At 39.0% G+C, this 21,716-nt stretch overlaps 1 protein-coding gene across 4 annotated transcripts in view; it reads left to right on the top strand.

Annotated features, from left to right (window-relative positions):
* LOC148038020 (endoribonuclease Dicer homolog 1-like) overlaps positions 1–19,456 on the top strand; it is a 32,484-nt gene extending 13,028 nt beyond the window's left edge. For all 4 annotated transcript variants that reach the window (XM_087668019.1, XM_087668011.1, XM_087668026.1 and 1 more), the window contains 7 exons: positions 16,097–16,560; positions 16,931–17,028; positions 17,145–17,332; positions 17,426–18,328; positions 18,429–18,506; positions 18,753–18,974; positions 19,060–19,456. In XM_087668019.1, the coding sequence (XP_087524145.1) occupies positions 16,097–16,560; positions 16,931–17,028; positions 17,145–17,332; positions 17,426–18,328; positions 18,429–18,506; positions 18,753–18,974; positions 19,060–19,098 (1,992 nt within the window). In that variant the 3' untranslated portion in view covers positions 19,099–19,456. The remainder of the gene's footprint in view (positions 1–16,096; positions 16,561–16,930; positions 17,029–17,144; positions 17,333–17,425; positions 18,329–18,428; positions 18,507–18,752; positions 18,975–19,059) is intronic.
* Positions 19,457–21,716: the final 2,260 nt, after the last annotated feature.

Consider the following 21,716-nt stretch of genomic DNA (forward strand, 5'->3'; position numbering starts at 1 on the left):
GATAACTTACTCATTCACAGGCTCAAATTTTGTTGCCATATTGAAAATCAAGGCAAAGCTCAGTGCTACATTTGAGATGATAGACCTCGGTTTGTTATCTTATTTCTTGGGGATGAAGGCAGTGCGATTTGGGGGTTGTATTTTTGTGTCATAACAAAAGTATATACTTCAGCTCGTGGAACAATTCGTTATGGATTAGCCACGGCTAGTGATCATGCCTCTTAATCCTACTGTCTACTTGTCGAAGGATATCTTGGGTGAGTCCTTCGATGCCTATACCCATAGGTCTGTTGTAGAAAAACTTTTTTGGTTAATTCATATTGGGCTAGACTTAGCGTACTCAGTCAGTATTTCACAGTACCTAGGATGCCACATTGGATTGCATGTCTTCGTATGTAGGGTTATTTACGTTGTACTTATTCTTATGGTCTCACTAATGGTTTTGGTTTATGTTTGTAGGGGTAATCTAATTCTGATTGGTCAAGAGATCTTAACACTCCGCATTCCCACGGCAGCTACCTCTTCACCTTGGATACGACTCCCATTTTTTGGTCCAACCGAAATAAGCAAGAGACAGGGGCGGCTTCTAGGGTCGAGGTTGACGACGTCACTTTCATTGTAACTCTCCTATCATTGTCTATTGCGGCAATGAGAGTGCAATTTCCCTTGCGGGCAATCCGATTGTCATACCATGGACGCGACATGTGGGTGTCCATTTTCACTTTACCAAAGAGTAGGTTGAGCGGGGTACTATCCGCATAGAGTTTGTACCTCATCCGACAAATTTGTAGATATTTTGACTATCGCGGTCAATCGGTCGGTTCTTTAAAACCTTTTACTCAAGATTAGCTTGGGTACACCCTTCCCTACTTCCTCAGATTGATGCGGAGAGGGTAGTTCCCTTTTGCTTTTTCTTTCAGTTTGAGAGGAGGCGATTTCTCCTCTTGATAGTGACAGTGAATGTGCTTATATTTATTAAACATTCATTCATTCATTTAATCTTTTGTATTATACTTATGGACATTTGTAATTTCATCTGCATTGTCAGCATGACATGATTGTGAAAGGACACTTAGGCAAGTGAACAATTTCCCTGTGAGAGCGTTGTTGAAGTGGCATTGTTACATTGCATTTTGCGTGAGCATGACATCTTGCATCTTCCTTTGCATTACCTCATGCATTGGCATTTTGTTCATGTAAACATGGATTATTTCTCTTGATAGTGACAGTGAATGTGCTTACATTTGTTAAGGCGATTACTCCTCTTGATAGTGATAGTGAATGTGCTTACATTTATTAAACATTCATTCATTCATTTAATCTTTTGTATTGTACTTATGGACATTTGTAATTTCATCCGCATTGTCAGCATGACATGATTGTGAAAGGACACTTGGACAAGTGAACAATTTCCTTGTGAGAGCGTTGTTGAAGTGGCATTGTTGCATTGCATTTTGCGTGAGCATGACATCTTGCATCTTCCTTTGCATTACCTCATGCATTGGTTATTGGTCATGTAAACATGGATTTGTGCACATTTATTCCTTTTCGGTCTTTTGGAGTGGTCGACTTTGGATCCACAATATTTGTGGCATTGCACATGACAGCCTCCAAGGTAGTTTTCCCTAGCTTGCTTTGCTTGTCTTGCTTGCTATACATCTTTGCTATATTTGTGTCACCTACACCTTAGCCATTTTTCTTTTTCATCGACACCTAATAATGGTAGGGATAGTATGCTTGTTTTGTGAAGGTCTTGGGTCTAATGATCCCTTCTCACTTTTTTGTTTGGAACATGGATACTCAATAGGACGAAAGTTGATTTGAAATCCTCACTTAATGTTAAATCTATCAAAACTACAAAGTCCTTAAAAAGAAAAACCAAAAAGTCCATAGCTGATTTTATCTGCCTTTGTAGAACTTGGTAGGCCATTGGGCAGTCAACATGCACCCTTTGTTCGATGCCCTAGTCTCTTTGGGGCGATTACTTTGGCTTTTTGGGTAAGCTAACTATCACCTTTGTAGTCTTAGTAGACCACTGGGCAATTGTCGTGCACCCTTTGGCCGATACTTTGGCTGCTTTGGGGTGGGATGCATTGGAGTAAAAGGTAAAGAAAAAAAGGCTTGGTTGGTCTACTTCTCATGGCACCATTGTTGGGCTTGAGAGGGGTTGTTGGGCTAAAAATACATTAGCTTCACCTAAATTCCAAATGCTTTCGCACCTATTGCAGTTTAAGTTAGATCTTGAAAGACCTACAAAGGCATCAAGTTTGACGTCAGTCCTTACACATAGTAAGGCTTCAACTTATTAAAGTTTACTTTAGTTTTAAACTCTACCCCTTGAAAATCCGCTAAAAGGGCTGTAGAGCCAATCTTTCTTATCTGAATGATACATGGAAAAATCTCACTTAAGCACGTACAAGTTTTTTTCGTAGCACAAGACATGGAGGAGAAGTTACAAAAAGCAATCTCTTGAGGAGCTATTCAATTGGTTTTTTCCATGGCAGCTTCAAAGAATGAATACTAAAGATGACCATGAAACTCGAGAATTCATAGTATTTTTCAAGATAGAAAAGTACAAAGCTAGCTCTCAAGAGCTTTTACCCTAAAACATGCTTAATTAAGTAAGATACCTTGTTTATTTAAAAGAAATGTGTTCCTAGAGAGTGTCTGTATCCCATAAGCACAAAGCCACTTGGGAGGGCCCAAACTTTCTATAAATAGGTATGTTGCCCTGCATTCAAGCTTAATCTTGTTTTTTCAGGTTTCAGGTGTTTTCAGCTTGTTGCCCACGCCTTGTTCGTGAACATTGCAGTCCAAACTGTCCATTGCAGTTTTCACTCATCTAGCATCCATTTCCAGCCCTCCATCATCATTTTGTTGCTGTTTCTAGCTCGGCAACTGCTGTTGTCCCCCCACCCAACTGTCACACAGCTTGCCACATCAGCTTATTGCTGCGCTTGCAGGCCCCAACTGCCCCCCTAGAGTTTTCCCTCTCCTCTTAACTGTCATTGGTGTTTTCTCTTTGCTCCCTACTGCATTTGCAGATTTTTCTCTCCTCAGTCTGCGTTTACAACACACACTCTCTAGATTGTCATCTGTATCAAGACTAGCCACAAAGGCTCCGTTTATTGTTTTTCGACACTTAGAGGATGCGTGTTGTGATTCAGGATTCGTTTGGAGTATGATATACTTTGCAACTCATTATCCGTGCCTTGATCCTTGAGATATAAGAGTTTGAGGTTCAGTTTTCTATCATTGCATAGTTTGTTTGCTACATGAGTATTGTACATTCAGTAGTCATATCACTTTATTCATTATCTGTGTTCATTGTCTTTGAGTTACCCCAACCCTAACTGTGTTCTTTTATTAGTCTTTTTGTCGTACGGTGTTATTTGTGTTTCTGTGTTAGGTATTTCTTTGCATTTGGTATCTTAACATCGCCTCTTAGGCCCAAGAAGGTGTCCAAGAGGAGTAAAAGAAACATTCTTCACCTTGTAATCTAACATGTCCTTTTCAAAAGAACTCTTGTAAGGAAGAACAATGGACATGGTATATTGATAGTGCTCAAAACTCAACCTTGGAAGAGAAGCTGGTAAGAATATAAAGGCATAGCCTCCAAGTCATGATTGAAACATTTGAGGTTTTGACCTAGGTAGAGCTTGTAGATCTCAAGTAGTATTGGGTGAGAGGGTAGTTCGATGGTGACTACCCCATCTAAGGGTAGATAAAGAATATAAAAGTTTTTGGTTAAGGCATGTGAAGAACCGCACGATGAGTAGTGACCCCCTTTGAAAACAAAGAAATAGGATTCCCCTATGAAGCCCCTTCTAAATTCCCCTTTGTCAGAGATAGGGCATTTGAAAACTCATGGATCATAGCCTTCAAAGTTTGTGATGATAAAGGAAGGATTGCCGATGGTGTAGGAGAAGGTATTTGAGGTTGCAAGGGAATAGTGGCCAGATAGCTCCGAGAGGTGGCCTCTTGAAATTGTGTAGAAGAGGTATGGAAGGGAGGTGTATTGCAAATTATCTCCTTGATATCCTCATGAGAGTTGGTGTTCATGGAACTCTAGAGGGAAGAAGGGAAATAGGTAGCTCTTGTGGAGCCACAAGGGGGCAACAACCTTTGTTTGTCACACTGTAGAGTTAAAGGAGTCAAATAGCCTTTGTCTCTTGACAAGGCCAATTGTATTCACAGGATGTGGAAGTAAGTGGACCTAAAAGTTGTTAGAGATTAGTCATCTTGCAGACTAACATTCTCCGCAATGAGTTCTCTTGGGTGGACTTCTGCATTTTCTTGTAAGTTATTTGGGTATTTTCAGCAGTGAGTGTGTATGGGCACCTTATTATGGGTAGGGATAGTGCCATGTGGCAGCCTAATGCAAGATTGCAGATCTTGGGTTTTGTGCAGCAATTGGCTGCATTAATGGCTGTCGCTAGCTGGTTGGCGTGCTATATATGGTCACTTGTCACTTGCCCTCTATCACTTGTCTTTCGAGTGTTGATGAGAGAATGTTGGCTCGAGGAGATACTTCGAAAACCTCTCGTACATTTGCCCTTTTCATTTCAATATTCATTGATTGCAGATTTTTGCATCTTTTTATCTCTTTTCTCTCTCCCTCTTCTCTTGTGTCCATTGTCTTTCAGTCTTGTCCATACATTGACGCATCGCTGCACTTTAACATGGTATTAGAGCAATGTAGAAGGGCTGATTGATTGTGGGCTGACTTGATTGGGAGAATTCTTCGTAACAAAAGTTTGTATTTTCAGTCTACGAAGGCTAAGGTGAACAGGTGAAGCATGAAGGAGCGAAGTTGCTGTTTTTTTGCAGGTTTTTGTTGTTAAAGGAGAAAAGGCTGCATATTTAGCCTTTTGGAGCAGACTTTGAGTTCTCATCTCCTCCAGTGGGTGAAACTCTATGAGAATAAGCAAAGGAAGCCCTAGTAGACACTAGTATCGTGCACGGAGTTAGAGTAGTCTGCCCTTGTTTTTGTGTTGGTCATTCCATTTAGAATGTCGATTGAAATTAACATGGAGTTTCATGCTAGAATGGGCCATAAGGTCCCCTCATTGTCAGCTTTTCCTTCAGATTAAAAGCTTGATGGGGAGAATTGCCACATTTGGCTTGTAATGATGCTTGCCATACTGGAGTCTTATGATTTTGCGAAGCTCGTGACTGAGGCTATAGACCATCTTGTAGCCTGTGATACCTCTAAGCTTTTTGTAGATCAAAAAGCTGAGTTAATGAAGGTACATACACATTGGCGCAAATTGAATGCCTCCATCCGTTCTTTTCTCTCTCTCTCTTGCATTCCAACCGTTATCACTCACATTGAGCACTAAACCATGGCTTGAGAGATATGGCTGGAGTTGATCAAATGTATAATTGGATGACCGTGATAGAGCGGCTGTCTTTAGAGGTTCAGATAAGGACTTTTGAGTCTTAATAAGTCTTCTTTTATGTGGAAGCACGTCAATAAGCTTCGACAATTATAGATGCAGGTTCAAAATGCAAGGAAGGTGATTTCTTCAAAGGACATGGTGATAACTCTTTTCTCTCTCTCTCTCTCTCTCTCTCTATTATCATCCTAATTCAGTGTATTCCACCTTGATTGCTTTAGGGCAGATAGAGACCCTCAAGTAGCAGAAGTTGGTTTCTATGGTCTTGGATTAAGAGCAATAACTCAAAGATGAGAATGTTTCTAAGTTGAAGGCTTTGATCGGCTAGTCCTCATAATAGGAGGAGGAGAAAAAAAAGAAGAAAAAGAAGGATGAGAAGTCCAAATAGGACAGAGCCATGGAGTCTACTTGCCACATATATGGCAAGACAGGTCATTGGAAGAAAAATTGCCTTAACAAGCACAAGGAACACCAAGAAGGAGAAGACTACAAAGGACTTTGAGCGATGGCTACTCTTTCATCGGTTGCCTTCCTCCATTCGAAGTGATAGAGAATGTTTCTTCCAACGGCCATTGATGTAGTGATGATGATGCCACAATCTCGAGAGTGGATTGTGAACTGTGGCACTTTTTGCCACGTGACTCCTTCTTTAGTTGGGATTGTCCATATACGTCCGATGCATGGGTAAATTCTCATAGGTGATAGTTTTTCGGTCCCCATCAAAGGCAAGGGTGATATGCAGTTGATTTTAGATGGGCAAGGCAGTGTTTACATATCAGAGGTGCCCTATGTCGCAGGTCTAGGGTATAGTCTCGTTTGAGTGAGTAAGATCTGCGCTTTTGGTATGACAATTAGTGCATGGGTTGCCAGAGATTGGGGTGGTGAGCCACTCGTTATGTGTATCTTGTATTCGAGGCAAGCAATAAAGAGTTGCTATTCCCAGCAAGGCTTCACGATGGGTTAAGGAGTCCTTGGAGCTTGTTTCGACGGACTTATGTGGATCCATGAGGATGGAGTACCTTGAGGAGAGTTTGTACTTTGAGTTAATTGTTGATGATTTTAGTAGGATGACTTGGTGTATTTCTTGGCATTGAAGTCTGAAGCATTCTCACATTTTAAGGATTTGTTGACCTTTGAAGAGAACAAGTATGACAAGAAACTCAACACCTTGCTTTCTGATAAGGAAGAGAAACTTATCTCCCGAGAGCTAACCTGTTTTTATATAGATCATGGCATTCACCAGGAGTTTACCAATATGAATACTCCTTAGGAGAATGGTATATTGGAGCGGAAGAATCACAGTGTGATCGAGATGGCATGGACTATGATGGAATATCAATAGACACTTCAGTTGTCTATGGGCCAAAGAAGAGGCCACCGCTGTCCACGTCCTTAATCAATCCCCTACCTTGGCTGTGGTTGATATGATCTCTTTTGAGGCTCGCTTTGGATAAAAAGCCGCATGTTTTTCATTTGAAGGTGTTTGGATGTGATGCGTATGTTTACATTCCAAAGAAGAAGAGGGACAAGTGTGAGCTGGCTTCCAAGAAATAGGTGTTTGTGGAATATAGCTCGTAGTCCCAAGGATATAGGCTTTATGATTTTGCTTCTCGGGAGGTGTACACGAGTCAAGATGCATGGTTCGTGGAGTTTTCAGCTTTGTGGAGAGGGGCGTTGAGCATCTTTCTCTTGGAGAACCAACTGACAGTTGGACACTTGCTTTAGTGTCTTTAGAGCCCCTATCTATTGAGGCTCCACTCTCAATGGAGGAGGAGATTGTTTCACCATCAGACTCACTTGTTGAGTCGGCCTCGGTAGATCTTCCGGAGACTTTAGACCATATGTGAGCGGTGAGGGGAGAATCAACCATTTAAGTGGTAGGCGAGATGAGTATCGGCCATTTGAATAGGAAGTCGATGGCTCATGCACATTTATTGGTAGTGGATGCTTTTTGCCATAGGTAAGTGATTGGTTTCTTGGTTTGGCTTCTTAACACTCTGGTTAATTTGTGCTCTCCTATACGTTTGTTGGTTAGGTTCATGAGTAAACCCAAGGTGGTTCATTGGAAGGTTGCAATGAGGATTTTGTGGTTTTTGAGGGGGACCCTTGATCTTGGTATTCATTATCCAGCATGTATTGGAGTTTTGTCTTTGGTTCTTTTAGGCTTGGACAGTGGGCCAGAGATGTTGAACAACAAAGGTCAATGGTAGGATATTACTTTACTTTGCGTGTAGGTGTTATCTCGTGGAGTGGCAAGAAGCAGCCCATAATCACTCTTTCTTCCATAGAGGCCAAGTATAGGGCGACTTTTTCTATCATAAGTGAGTCAGTGTGGCTTCAAAGGTTACTAGAAGAGCTCGATTGCCCTCAAATAGCCCCTATGACCCTTCATTGTGATAGTGAGAGTTGCATTGCTTTGGCATAAAATGCTATGTTTCATGCTAGGTATAGCACATTGAGATATAGTACCATTTCATTCCCGAGAAGATCTTGGATGAGACTGTTGATGTGGTTTACAAGTTGATTCGTTTACAAAGGTGCTTTCTTAGGTTGTTCTTCAATTGCACCTTAGGTTTGTGAGCCTTATGGTACGTTTAGGGTCCGAGAGGAGATGTTAGAGATTAGTCATCCCCTTGACTAGCATTCTCAGGTTATAGTTGGTGCAATCAGTTCTCTCGGATGGACTTATGCATTTTCTAGTCAATTATTTGGGTATTTTCGGCATTCACAATATGAATGCACCTTATTATGGAGACAGGGCAAGTGCCATGTGACAGGTAAATGTGAGATTGCCGATCTTCTTGGATTTCATGCAGCTATTAGCTATATTTATGGGTGTCGCTAGTTGGTCAGCCAATTTTGCTAGCCATCCTACAGACAGCATGTTGTAGTGGTGTCCAAGAGGATTTATTGCCTAGTAAGGTCTTAGAGCTCCTTTGTTGCTTGCAAGCATTTAGTGCATATCGTATGCGTCTTTTAAGCATAAAATGCATTATGTTAATTAGCCATTTAAAACTGTCCCAAAATTTGCTTAATCAATTAAATTACCAAACTTTCATTATAAAGAAACGTGATTTAAGAGTGTCACTGTCCCATAAGCAAAACTTTAATTTTGGAGGATCCATCCATCTATAAATAGATATATTGTCCACCACTCAGCTCTACTTTCATTTTGGCTGGTTATAGGTGCCTTATCTTTGCTATTCACTTTCCGTTATGGAGGATATCCCAGTTCAAGCTACCATGCTACCCATTGCTCTCCATCATCAAGTGTCTACTGTCAAGCTCTCTGTTGCTGTTGTCAACTGGTTTCAAGCTTGTCTGTGTAGTTGTCCAATTAGCGATTGTTGCCTATACTCTTCAGACCATGTCGCCTACTACTACTTGGCTTATTTGTTGTGCTTTGAGATGTAATGCTAGTTGGAGGCTGCGTTTTCTTGCTTGCATAATCCCTAGTGTTGCTAGATCATAATATTTGATGCGTTTTTCTAATTAGTTGCATCGATTATTTGTGACGAAATCAACAACTATTGCATTTTGTTTTTTAATGCACTATTGACATATTTGTCATTGATCTCGCCATTATAGAGTTGCATTTGTCGGTGCTAGGATTGTCGCATTGCACGGCGTTCGATTAGTATTGTTCGATATTAGTACGACACTAATCGCACTAATAAATCTTGGACCTACTTTTGATGAAAAAAAATGTATATGTAATTTTAAAACCTAAATTTAATGTTGGGACTCAAAATAATACACTTTAAACATTTAGAAACTTTATATCAAGAGTTTATATATTAAGAACTTGAATGATAGAGAGGATAGCCTATGGAGAGTTTGAAAGTGGAGATAGGGTGGAGATATGGTAAAGGAGAGCTTAAGGGAGTGGGATTAGAGAGCTTGAGGAGAGAGAGTTTGAACATAGAGCGCTTGAAATTTGAATTTGAAATTAGAGAGGGAGAGATTATATTGCTAGAAATGTGTGTGTGTGTGAGAGAGAGAGAGAGAGAGAGAGAGAGAGAGAGAGAGAGAGAGAGAGAGAGAGATTGAGATTGGAGATATATACATGTGTGTTGTGGAGAGGAAAGCTTAAACAACACCTAGAATTTATTCCAAAAGTGACTCCAAATGGTCACAAATAGGCACTTGGAATAGTTGGCCAGTTTTCAACGAATGCCATTGGACATGACGCACGTATCATACTTGATAGGACGGATCGGACGAGTTGACCTATCCATCATTCATGGACAATTAAGGCTGGTAATTAGACATTATTAAAGATTGCTTGCTGCATATTGGGATTTTTCAAAGTATGACACACTTTTTAGCTCATACTTTTTGATCTGGTCCTCTAGACATGGGAGTTTGAGATTTAGTATTCACCTTGTACAATGTATTTGTTGCATTGAGCATTGCATTTATTCATTATTTAATTTTTTTTATCTTTTGTATTTATTCTCTTTGTTAATTTAATCCTAAGTGTGTTTCTTTATTAGTTTGTCCATTTATCATATGATTGTGTTTGTATATTATAGTCAAGCAGTTCTTTACATGGTATTGAAATAAGATACTCATTGAAGAGACTTAGGCTCTTGATTAGAAATGTCATCTTTGAAAGAGAAACAACAAAGAAAAGATGACATCGAGCATTTCTATGCTAACGTACTCTCCAGAGGAGCAGATACGAAAAATTGAGTAGGAGTGGATTTCACTATTCGTCCCATAAGGTTTTGATATAAATGGAGATATTTTTGATTACCTTGGAGAAATAGAAGCTTATTCTATTGCAGATGAGAGTTGAGGCTGATCATTGTTGACATAGCAAAGAAAATTGAAAAACTTGATTGAAGACTTGGACTTCGAAAACAGCTTTTTGCGAAAGACCTCTATGATACTCTTTTATTATTTTTGTTAAACTTCTACTTAATTCAACATTGAGATAAAAGATTATGTGGAAGTTAGAGTTTACTATGTAAGGGTCCAAATCGATCAATTCTCATATGTTAAAATATTAATTCAGTCTTCAACGGAGTGTAAATCGGGAATTGAGCAGGAGTGGATTCCATAGCTTACTCAGTAAGATTTTGATTAGATAGAGATACTTTTAAGTTCCATGGAGAAATAAGACCTTATTCCACTATAGATGAGGAGTTAAAGCTGATCATTGCTGATAAAGCAAAGATTGAAGAGCTTGATAGAAGAATTGAACTTTGAGAACAATTACTTAATGAATGCGTCTATTATTTTCTTTTTTTTTTCTTATTTATTTTTACTTCTTGCAACATTTTTATAAAGTTTATGAGGAAGATAGAGTTTAGTATCTTGATTATGGAAAAGGTTTCTTAAACAATTAATTATTCTATATTAATATATGTAGAAAGAATTACAAGAAAAATTCTTATAACTCTTATTTTACTTTTCCTTTCTTGAATTATGCTTCTCAAAGTCAAAATAATTTTGATGCTTTATTTTCAATACATTTCATATTTGCATATTCATTTTAAGTTCTATCATTAAATCAATAAAATCAATTTAATGCATCTATATCTATATAATTTATATCTTAATTTTAAGCCCCATCCATTTCATCTACTTCTGTTGTATCTCCATTACTATTTGACATTTATATTATTCACTTTTTTCTTTTATACGTTGTATGTCATGAGGATATGAAACTTTATTGCTTTTCTTAGCACTTAATTAAAATTTTAGCAAATGAGCTAATGTGACTTTCACATTTGAGATGTAAGTTAAAGTATTTAATAGTGTGGAACGCATTATCGTAGTTGATGTCAAAGGCAAAAGTTGCAATAAGTTATACCCAATAAGTACTAGGCAATACTTGTTGTTAGATTTTGGTTCTAGATCAATTTATTGGTCATAAATATTAATGGCGATATTAGAGACTAGGTATTAATTAATTAATTGATGCTGGTCTATGGGCTAATAATTGCTTAGGGATACTTGGAAGACAAATTGGTTTAGTTAATTTAATTATTGCTTGGTGAAATTATATATATTTTGGGTAATATTCAAAAATTTGATTTAATAAGCTAGACAATTGAAAAATGGAGTTATAAGGTTATCACTTGGCAAAACTTTCCATTGCAAGTGGGAAAAACATTTTTAGGGAGGATAGTGGAATTCTATTTTAACCATTGTGGGAAAAGGAGATTGTTAGAGAGCAAGGATATGCTGTTGATGTGATTTGCAGCCACTAGAACCAATCCTATAGTAGGTGATAACACTTAGCAGCTCTCTAGGTGTAGGTGACAGCAGTCCAAAGTCATTCTGGAGCAGGTAACATTATAGAGGAGGGGATAGTAACCTTTCTGGTGATACTAAGGTGTAGTTGATAACTTTCATGGTTGTTTGAGTGGGGCAGTAGCTTTTTAGCCTCTCGCAATGGAACTTTGAAAATTTTCTATCTATATATCATTCTCTCTCATTCTCCGACCATTTCTCAACTTTCCTCAACATTTTTCAGTAGCTTAAGTTATCAAAGTAAGAGATTTCAATTAATCATTCTTGCAAACCCTAATTTACAGAAGAAATTAGGGTTTGATAGCCACCTTGGGATGAGTCTCAAATTGAGGGCTTAGGACTTAAATTCCAGTAGTTGAAATTAAAGAATTTTTGGGAGATTCAAGAGGCCAGCTAGCCCATATTAGATTTGGAGCTTAATTTGTCTTTTAAGGAGTAGGGTGAAAGCCAATCTTGAAGCAAACCAAGGGGCAAATTGGTTTGAAGGCTTGTTGATAAGTTTTGACAGTAAGAGGTATCTGGATTAGTGGAGGAGATTTGAGAATCTTAGTTATACCCCATCCATTTGCAATACAAGCTAAAGAAATACCACAAGGGACGCCAGTTTTGGGGCAAGCAGGCTGTTTATTGTTCAAGATTAAAGTGGTAAAGTGTGCATTTTCAATCTATGTGGTTTTTATGCTTGTTGTAATTGTTAAATAATTAAGCCACTACCACCCTCTCCGAGTAGGAAGGCTGGTTTTACCATATGCTATATCAGACACCACATCAAGGATTATTTAAACATAGGCGTAACTTTTTAGATCATTGTACCTTCACTTTTAGGTGGTATGCTCATGTATCCTCGAGGGAGATTTGCTCTCAATCTTATGCATCTTTGGGATATTCATAGCATGCAGTGCCTATCTAAGCTTATCTACGTGTGGATCGGTTGATATTATAGTTTGCCATCGTAGCAATTCCTAGTGGATGATCTAGTTATGTCATTGTGTATTAGGTGATAGTTGTGCAAGGTTCGATAGTCCTCATGCCTTTTCTACAGGTACTTGTGCCTACCCACCCTATTTCCCTTCGTATTTTTACTATCCATCTGACACTTCTTTTCAATCATCTCGTAGTTCTTTGTTCTCATCAATCAAGCATGCTTTTAATGGGTCTAACTATGTCACTTGATGAAATGTGATGAGATATGTACTATATTCTTAGAAGTTATGAAACCTTGTTTAGGGGTTGGAACCCCAACGAGATCCACGCTTTGTTTCACAAGACTGTCCGCTAAAAGAAGGCTAGAAATACCTTTGCTATAGTGGAGTTGAAGTAAGGTCTCCTTAAATTTCACTCACTACTTCAGCACTTTGACCTAGCTTCAGAGTGATCATAGTGCATCCTTCATTTTGGGGGGGGGGAGGGGGCTTCCATTGTTTCTTCTTAGAAGGGACAGTAAAGAAAAGACAAGGAAAATCCAAATCAAAATCAAATTGAAACTCAAACCAAAATTCAAAATTAAGCTAGTGAGTCACAAGAGAACTCTCGATTGCCAATTCTATCATAAGGTTGGCCATTTTAATGATAATTATAGATCAGGGGTAGTGGTGAGGCAAGACTCACTTTGCCACCAGTCAGTCCCATCATAACCATTTCGTTTTCTAATCTAGAGGGCATGTTTGATTGGTTTGTTGGACACGAGATCTGGATCTCTAGAGACATTCGAGGCTAGGAGCTTAGTCCACATTTGCAAGTTACCGGCCTACTTTACTTGATCAAGCTCATCCTCTCCTATCCGAATCACGGATAGTAAAGCCACTTGTCGTATGATATCCCTATCTAGGATATTTTTATCTCCTTGAGCCCCCTAAGTTGGGAATGTTCGGTGCGGGAATAATTGCTTGATCAAGATCAATAGTCTAGGTTGTGTCAAGTTTGATATTGATGAGGGCTAGGATCTCGCTTTGTTGGGGGATGTCTATTATGTCCCCAAGCTTGGGTGAATTTTTATATATTCAATAGCTTTGCTAATTGAGACAAGCAGTTTTTTTTACGGCGATCACAATCGAGATCATAGATTGTTAGTTTGGTTTAGTGATTGCTCATTGTGAGGCACAACCTAGTGGTCTCTACATGATGGTGCAATTTCTTTCCGAGTTGAGGGCTCAGAGTTCGACTGCTTCCGGGCTTTAGCCACCACATGGGAGTCTATGAACAATGGGCATCTTCGATACTATCGATTTGGACATCTTGGATATGACTTGCTCTATTAGCTGCAACACCGTGAGATAGTTGAGGATCTTCCACGCCTTAAAAGTCCAAGGATGTTTGTCTTGCCTATCAATTCAGAATACAAGACCATGGTTTATTTTCTCTGCATACCACACAGAGATGAGGTATCCCTACGATTGATTCATGTTGATCTTTGTAGGTTGACATCCATTGCCACCCTTAACGGCATGCTGTACTATCTTTTTGATAGTGGATGATTTTTCGCGATAATGTGGGTATATTTTCTAAAGTATAAATCCAATGCATTCACCCACTTTTCATTATGGGTGCTTTTGGTGTATAATCAAATGGGTCATTGTGTAAGCTGTATGAGGAGTGATGGTGGTAGTGAGTTTATCTCTTATTAGTTTGTTGACTTTCTACAAGAGCACAATATTTCACACCAACTCACCTCTACCAACTCCCCCTCACAAAATGAAGTCATAGAGTGTAGGAACCGGAGTGTGATGAACATGGCAAGCTCTATGCTATTTACAGTAGAGCTCAAGGAGTGCCTTTGGATCAAGGTTGTTAATACTTCAGTGTACATTCTCGATTAGCGTTTGACTGTGGTGGTCCCTCGGAAGACCTAGTTTGATACTTTTTTTGGTACTCAGCATGTGATTTTTGACTCCAGAGTTTTGGAGTGTCATGCTTACATGCACACACTCCTAATTATAAGACACGAAAGCAGTGTCCTTGAGTTGATCTTTTGATTTTTGATATGGAACATTGGTGCATTTAATTGTTTCAAACATTAATTGGCCTAGGACTAGCATTGATTAATCAATTAATGCCTAGTCCCCAATGTCAGCATTGGACATTTTAATGGCCCAGTTATTGGCCTAGACCCAAACTGACACCAAGCACCTATGAGTACCTATCAAGCATAATTTTACACCACTTTTTCCAATTTCATCTGCTGTTCACTTGAGGTACTTAGGCTATCACCATGACTTGACTGACTTGCACTTCACATGTGCGCAACTTAATAGTACTAAATTGGTTTGTTAGATTGGTAATGGATTGTTTTGGAAGAGCAATGTTGTGTGTCTTCTTGAAGGTTTACTCAGTCTTTTGCTACTCAGTCTTTTATTAGACTGCTAATGGATTGTTCTGGAAGAGCAGTGTCGTGTGTCTTCTTGAAGGCTTGCTCAGTCTTAACTGAAGTCAAGCAATATGTTGGATCTTGCTGGCGTGTGTCTAGAGACTTTTGGGTAGTAGCCTTTTGGAAGGCCTTCTGAATTTGGGAATCTGAGAAGTCTGCCACTGCAGCTGGCAGATCTCTTGCAGAAGCAACTGGAAGGAAGCCACACCAGATTTAGAAACACAACCTTCTCGGCTTGAAGTGGAGAAGGAAACGGGAAGACCTGATGAAGTGTTAATTGAGTCATTGCTGCCTCTTCAAAGGTCCACAGCTTGAACACTTACCCTAGAGAGAATTTTGGGTTGTGTGGATCCAAGAATCCTTATAATATTCACTTTGAAAAGTTGAGTTCTTCATTTCTCACTATGTTGTGCTCATCTCGGAACCTAAGACAGCTCAGCATAGGCTGTTCTAGGAGCTGGTATGTTTTGAAGTTGTAGAGTCCTGATCATCACTTACCTCATCTATGCCTTCAAGAGTAACCAAAAACGGAACCTTGCTGCAACATTTGTTGCTTTTATATGGAAACACGACAAAATATCCAATGTATCAGTGTCACTCTCTCGCAACCATACATCATACAGGGTTTTTTTGGCCAACAAGACTGACCACTGTAGCTGAATAATATCAGCCCACAAGGAAAGTCTCATTACAGACACACCAGCAACCTCCTAACTACTCAAACTTAGTGGGAACTGGGAGGAGTCAATGGAACATGGGGTTTATTATTTACTTTTTCTTGCTTTTAATTATTGTTAGATGTTTTATATAAATTTCTGTTGATTTATAATTTTGTTTAAGGTGACGGTTCTGGTCTCGATGTCACATCAGTGGCTTTTTCTTTTCTGAATATTCAAAGAGGTATTTGACTGACATTTTGACCACATTAATGCCATACTGGTGCTCTGTCTCAGAAATGAGCAATACAGCACTTTAGCCACAAAAACAAAGCTACTTTTGCTTCCTGTAGAAGCACATCAAAGGTCACACTCATTTTCTCACCTGCAAGTTCTTGTGTATGTATTGCCAGGTTCTATCAATGAAAGAATTCAATACTTCTCTGTTTAAGGTTGTGCTCAAAAGAGGATCTGCATCTCAAAAATCTCTCGAATTAGTGGAAAATGAGGCAAAAGGATATTATGTTTTGCCACTTAAGAGTGGACCAGAATCTTTTTGTGAAGCTGCAATCGATCTGATTGATTGGCATACTGCAAGGAGTCTCATTAATTATGAAAGAAATATCATACCTTGCTCAGTTACTTGGCCTGTTGAGAACATGGAAGTAGACCTCTGGACACATAATCTCTTGGAAAGGAAAAGCGTAAGGCTGAGGTCTGGATACTATGAACAAGAAGAACTTATTGATGCTTTGGTAACATATGGGCCTGGCAATGTTCCTTGCTTTATAGTAGGGATCTCTAGAGAGCTTACAGGATTGAGTGTGATAGAGGGATTGGATGGTTGCACCACATATTCCAATTTTTGGATAAACAGGTGCACATTTGCTCTATCTTGTGTATACAATAGCCGGTTACTAAGTCCAGATATATATTTGCTGGCACCTATAGTTATTTGCTATCTTTTTCCCCATGAAGGTTTTTCTTTGTGGTTGCTGTTTTCCTTGTTAATGAACCATTCAGTTTGGTCTAGTATTAACATCAAGCACCTGATATTTTTAAAGCATGAAATTCAGGATTTACTGATGGTAATTGAGGCCATATTTATAATATCTAGGTCACTTTTTATTCATTTGATACTGAATTCTTTGGTACTTCTTGAATGCAACCAAGTCAAATTTCTGCCCTTTTCTATCCTGCAAAGTCATAGTTTTTGATTAAGAGACCTGAAGTCTATATGAGAGCAGGTTTGGGTTTGAATTCAACTATGCTGCCCAGCCGTTGCTTGTTGGGTATACCTTATCACGAGCAGGCAACTTTCTGCAGCGGCCTTCTGGACAACAAGGTATGCTAATTCTGCATTTCCAAGTAAAATGAATGGGGTTAGACTCTAGAAGTTTTTGAGTTTTATCGCTACTAAGTAGAATGCACAATCTCACTAATATTAGCATGCACCACCAGAGATGTGGTGTAGCACAAAAGTAAGGAGGATAATGCTACCTCCGGAAGTCTGTATTCTTCATCCTGGCGTGAAAGGATGCTTATGGAGGGGAGCTTTCCGGCTTCCATCTGTGTTGTGTGCCCTGGAGAATTCACTTTTAGCTGTACAAATAAGAGATAGCATTGGTGTCCCTATTTCTGCTTTTAAGGTAAACGTTGAATGAGCTATCATGTCAAAAGAAGTCCGGGGAATTGCCTTGCAGTTTTACAGCCTACTTGTATTTTGTATTAATGTTTTTCAGGTTCAAGAATCTCTGACATGTGGGGCATATAATACTTACTTAAAATATGAACGACTAGAGCTTCTTGGGGACAGTTTTTTGACCTTTATATGTGCAGCTGCATTATTCTTAAATGATATGTCATTGGACAGAGTTCATTTGGGCGACACTGTACATGAGATTGTGAAGAACAAAAAGCTTTTTCAGTACGCAAAAACTTGTGGGCTTGCCTCGTATGTGTTGAATGAACCTTTCCATGCAAGGGAGTGGATACCTCCTGGACCAATAGCAGCAGATGTAAAAGCACAACTAGAAACTATACAGAAGCAAAGAATTTCTGAAAAAACTTTGGCGGATGTGGTGGAGGCACTTATTGGGTCTTACATATTAAATGGAAGCACCATTGATTCGCTTAAAGTAGTCTCATGGCTGAAGGTGCCAATTCAGTATCCTAGTTCGGCTGCAGAGGCAAAGACTCTCTGTTTAAAAGTAGCAGCCACACAAAAAACAAAGTCACTGTCGCTTGACATTTCTAACCTTGAGATGAAGCTGAAATATTGCTTTCAAAGCTGTAAGTTTATATCCATGGCTCTTGCTTACAATTGTGAAGATCCAGAGGGTGGGCTAGACTTTGGCAGATTAGCTTATCTTGGGGACAGCTTACTCTCATTTTTCGTGACAAAGCATCTTGTAATGACATATGAGTCCCTTGATGTGGGCAACATGAATTTGATGAAACAATCTATTATAAACAAAGAAAATCTTGCATATATTGCTGCGAAATTTGAGCTGGATGAATTTTTGCCTGGCATTAGCTCTTCTGAAAGAGAGAGCATTTTACTATTTAAAGCCAAACTGCACAAAGAAAGACAAGGTGGCAAACCAATACCTGCTTATGGTCTCTCTGGCCTATGTGCTCCAAAGGTAGTATGTTTTGAAAGTTTCGTGGGTGAGGATATAGCAAATAGTCTGGCTTACGAACTAGGTTCTCAAAGGTGAAATGTTTCGGTGTGTCCACAAACAGGTTCTAGGTGATACTATTTCAACCTTAGCTGCTGCTGTCTTTTTGGATTCCGACCTCGATACTGAGGCAGTTTGGAAGGTTACTATGATGTGGTTTTCACACACAAATAATGCGCAGATGATGCACAACAAAACATGATTTTCTATATAAAAAATGATAGAGATCTTGATCTTTCACTATTTCTCGCATTATCACATGCATTTTAGAAAATTTACAGCTTAGCAGGATGTTTAAGGATTTTAAAAGAATCAGAATCATGTTAAATCACCTCTGAATTCACCGCTACCAAGTATACTACCTGCTAATCTGGTTTTATGTTCTCAGATTCTAAGACAATTTTTAGGGCCGCTACCAGAACCTGGATCTTTTCAATTGCATCCAGTCGATGAGCTAAGCCAATATTGTGATAAAAGAAGCTTATCCGTTGATATACAATGCAGACTTGAGTCTGGTGTGTATTATGCTTGTGCCCTTGTGGATCAAGTTATCCTTGGGTGTGGTGAACATGAGTTGAAAACTGTGGCTCGAAAGTTCGCCGCACAGAAGGTGAGCTTTTCTGAATCTTTCATTTTGTGGTCCTTAACAACAATTTGTATCCTGTGGATAAACTTGGCTTTGTCTCTCGTTGCAGGCACTTGATCAGCTTTCTAAACGTCAAGGCAGTGTCTAGACGGCATATGCAAGGGTTCTGCTGCTACATAAGTAAAGGTAAATATTGTACAGACTTAGAAGGTAAAGCAATGGCATAGCTTGAACAACAGGTTTATGTAGCTGAACTTAAGTCTCAATACAGAGGTATTCTGCCGAAGGTCCTGATGTTGTAATATCATCTCTAATTGCATTTGAGCCGATACAGGATGTGGGAGCTTCACTTGTGTACTGAATTCAGTTATACATGCTGACCACGTTTGTTGAACACTTTTGAGCCATTGAAGGCCAAAGTGAATGATCTGTAGACCATTTTTGTTGAGCATTCTCGAGCCATTGAAGGCCAAAGAATGATCTATAACATGAAATCTTAGAAGAAATGAACTACTCTGTATTGTACACCTCGTGATTTAGTGTTAGAAAATAGGAAAATAGGAAAAGGTTTTTGAACACAGTCATCAGTTTACTCTGTACGCCAGCAGGCACATACCATCAGAATGGGTAATCTCAAACCAAAACCCTCACCGAATAACGATCATGTCATGGTAAATATTCAGATCATCGGAACTAACTAAAAACACTCACCTAGTACTTATACAATACTTCACGGTAAATTAAGTTCGAACCAAAACAGACCATATTTTTTTGCTAGCCCTAAGGCCCTCTGAGTTACCGTTAGCCTCACAAACAATTCTTCTAGTCTGCAACATGCAATTGCGATAATCTTCTATGAGAGGCACTCCTTCCCATCCGATGGAACATGTATTGGATGTGGCAGAAGCACTTCGTACCTCTTGAATGTCATACATCGCAAGGAACTGGGGCAGCAGTTCAGTATCTATGTTTGCATCACCATATTCGTTCTCTCGGTTTCACAATTATAGCATCACTTCCACCTCCCATGATTGTGGTTTTGAAATACATAATCATCCCCTGCATCCATGGAAGCACTTGTTGGTTGTAGAATAGCATCATCATCTCGTTACTGGTCTTAAGTCTTACTCTGAATGAGAGAATGTACGAATGTGGACAGCACACCTACTTCCACGGCATAACCTTTGTGCCTTGCCTACATAATAAATTTGTATATGACTTGTCAATGATATCCTACACTTCGCTTGCACTACAACACCTCTTAGAAATCACCTTCGACGTACAAGCATTGCACTTTGCTATCTAACTAGGCTTGGTCTCCACACGACCAATCTTGTCTTGCCACCAATTCACTATCACTTGGTGAAGGGTAGGGTGTCGCTAAAAGGATAAAATGGATGTTAAGAGAGAACGAACTTTGTGTAAGCCAGGATTGTTAAACTCAATGATATCTTCCTCGGAAGAATGACAAGCTTATGTAGAAATGGTCAAGTCCTTTTTGTCATGTCAGCTTATCTTTTTCTAAATTAATAATTATTATAGACAGTGTCCATGATGTGTAGCAAGTAGTATGGAAGGAGGTTGGCAATAGTAAGGAGGGTGTTTGGAACCAAAGTTTAAGGAGATGTAATGTAGCAGAGTGGAGGAAGGATTGTTCCACTTGGCGAAGGATTCAAGAGTGGTGGTTGCTTCCTCATCAATTACCTTTCTCCACTTGGAGGTGATTGAACACGATTGAATTTCTCAAAAGAAGGGGAAAGTCTAAAAAGAGGACACCTCAATCATAATTATCTCCAAGTGGGGCTTTCAATGATCTTACCGCAAATGTAACAATTGGAATCCCTCTTTGTCCTTTTGGTCATTTTCCTTCTTTCAAGAGGACGAACTTGTCGATGCCTTTAACTTGGAAGCATTTTGTTCTCTCAATTGCTCCTCCTAGTCCTTAACCATAGAAATTTACTCTTTTCAACAAAGAGTCTTTGATCACCATGAAGCAATCAAGGTAGAGTCAAATGTAGTGAATTGGAGCGATTATTGAGAAGAAAGAGTTATCGCCATGTTCATCGAGGTAATCGCCTTTCTTGCGTTTTGATCTTGCATATGCAATCGTCGGAGCTCATTAACATGCTCTCACATAGAAGAAGACTTGTTAGATCTACATTAAGAAGGCCTTTTGACATCTTGTAGCTTTCCCCTTAGTTGCAGGAAGAAAGTAAAGGTTAACCTACCTAAAAAGTTTAATGAAATAAAATCAAAGTTTACAAGTTTTTGTTATATACTTAGTTTTTTGGAAATGGTAAGCATCACTCCTATGGATGATACCTTGAGTTCATGGAGGATAGAGAAAAGACACCATCTTTATAGTGTGTAGTGTGAGGATAGATGATGGTTAATGAAGTCTCATTTTACTATTAATTATGTGCTTAAAAGGTGTCATTGGTGGGTAGATCTTAAGAATCAAATGGTAGGCTCATTGTTGGAGGTCCTTGGTTTATGAAATTTCAAAGTTAATTGGAATTTTGATAGATATTGAGAGATGTGGAAGTGTATGCGAAGTGCCATTGTTGTAGCTACAAACCCTTCCCTCGCTATAATATGATTAAGATCAAGTATAATACCAAAAGCAAGGAGCTAATAAAATAGATTCGTAGTTTCCTTCAAATTGATTTTTCATGTCTATGAAATCATGACTCCAAGGATCGTTCATTTTTACTCATAATTATCTCATGTATAGACACATTCATTTTTTATCACGTCATGCCATGA

This window comes from Lygodium microphyllum, chromosome 3, assembly GCF_053477565.2.
Source record: "Lygodium microphyllum isolate KBCC chromosome 3, Lygodium_microphyllum_v1.1.10, whole genome shotgun sequence".
NCBI lineage: Eukaryota > Viridiplantae > Streptophyta > Polypodiopsida > Schizaeales > Lygodiaceae > Lygodium > Lygodium microphyllum.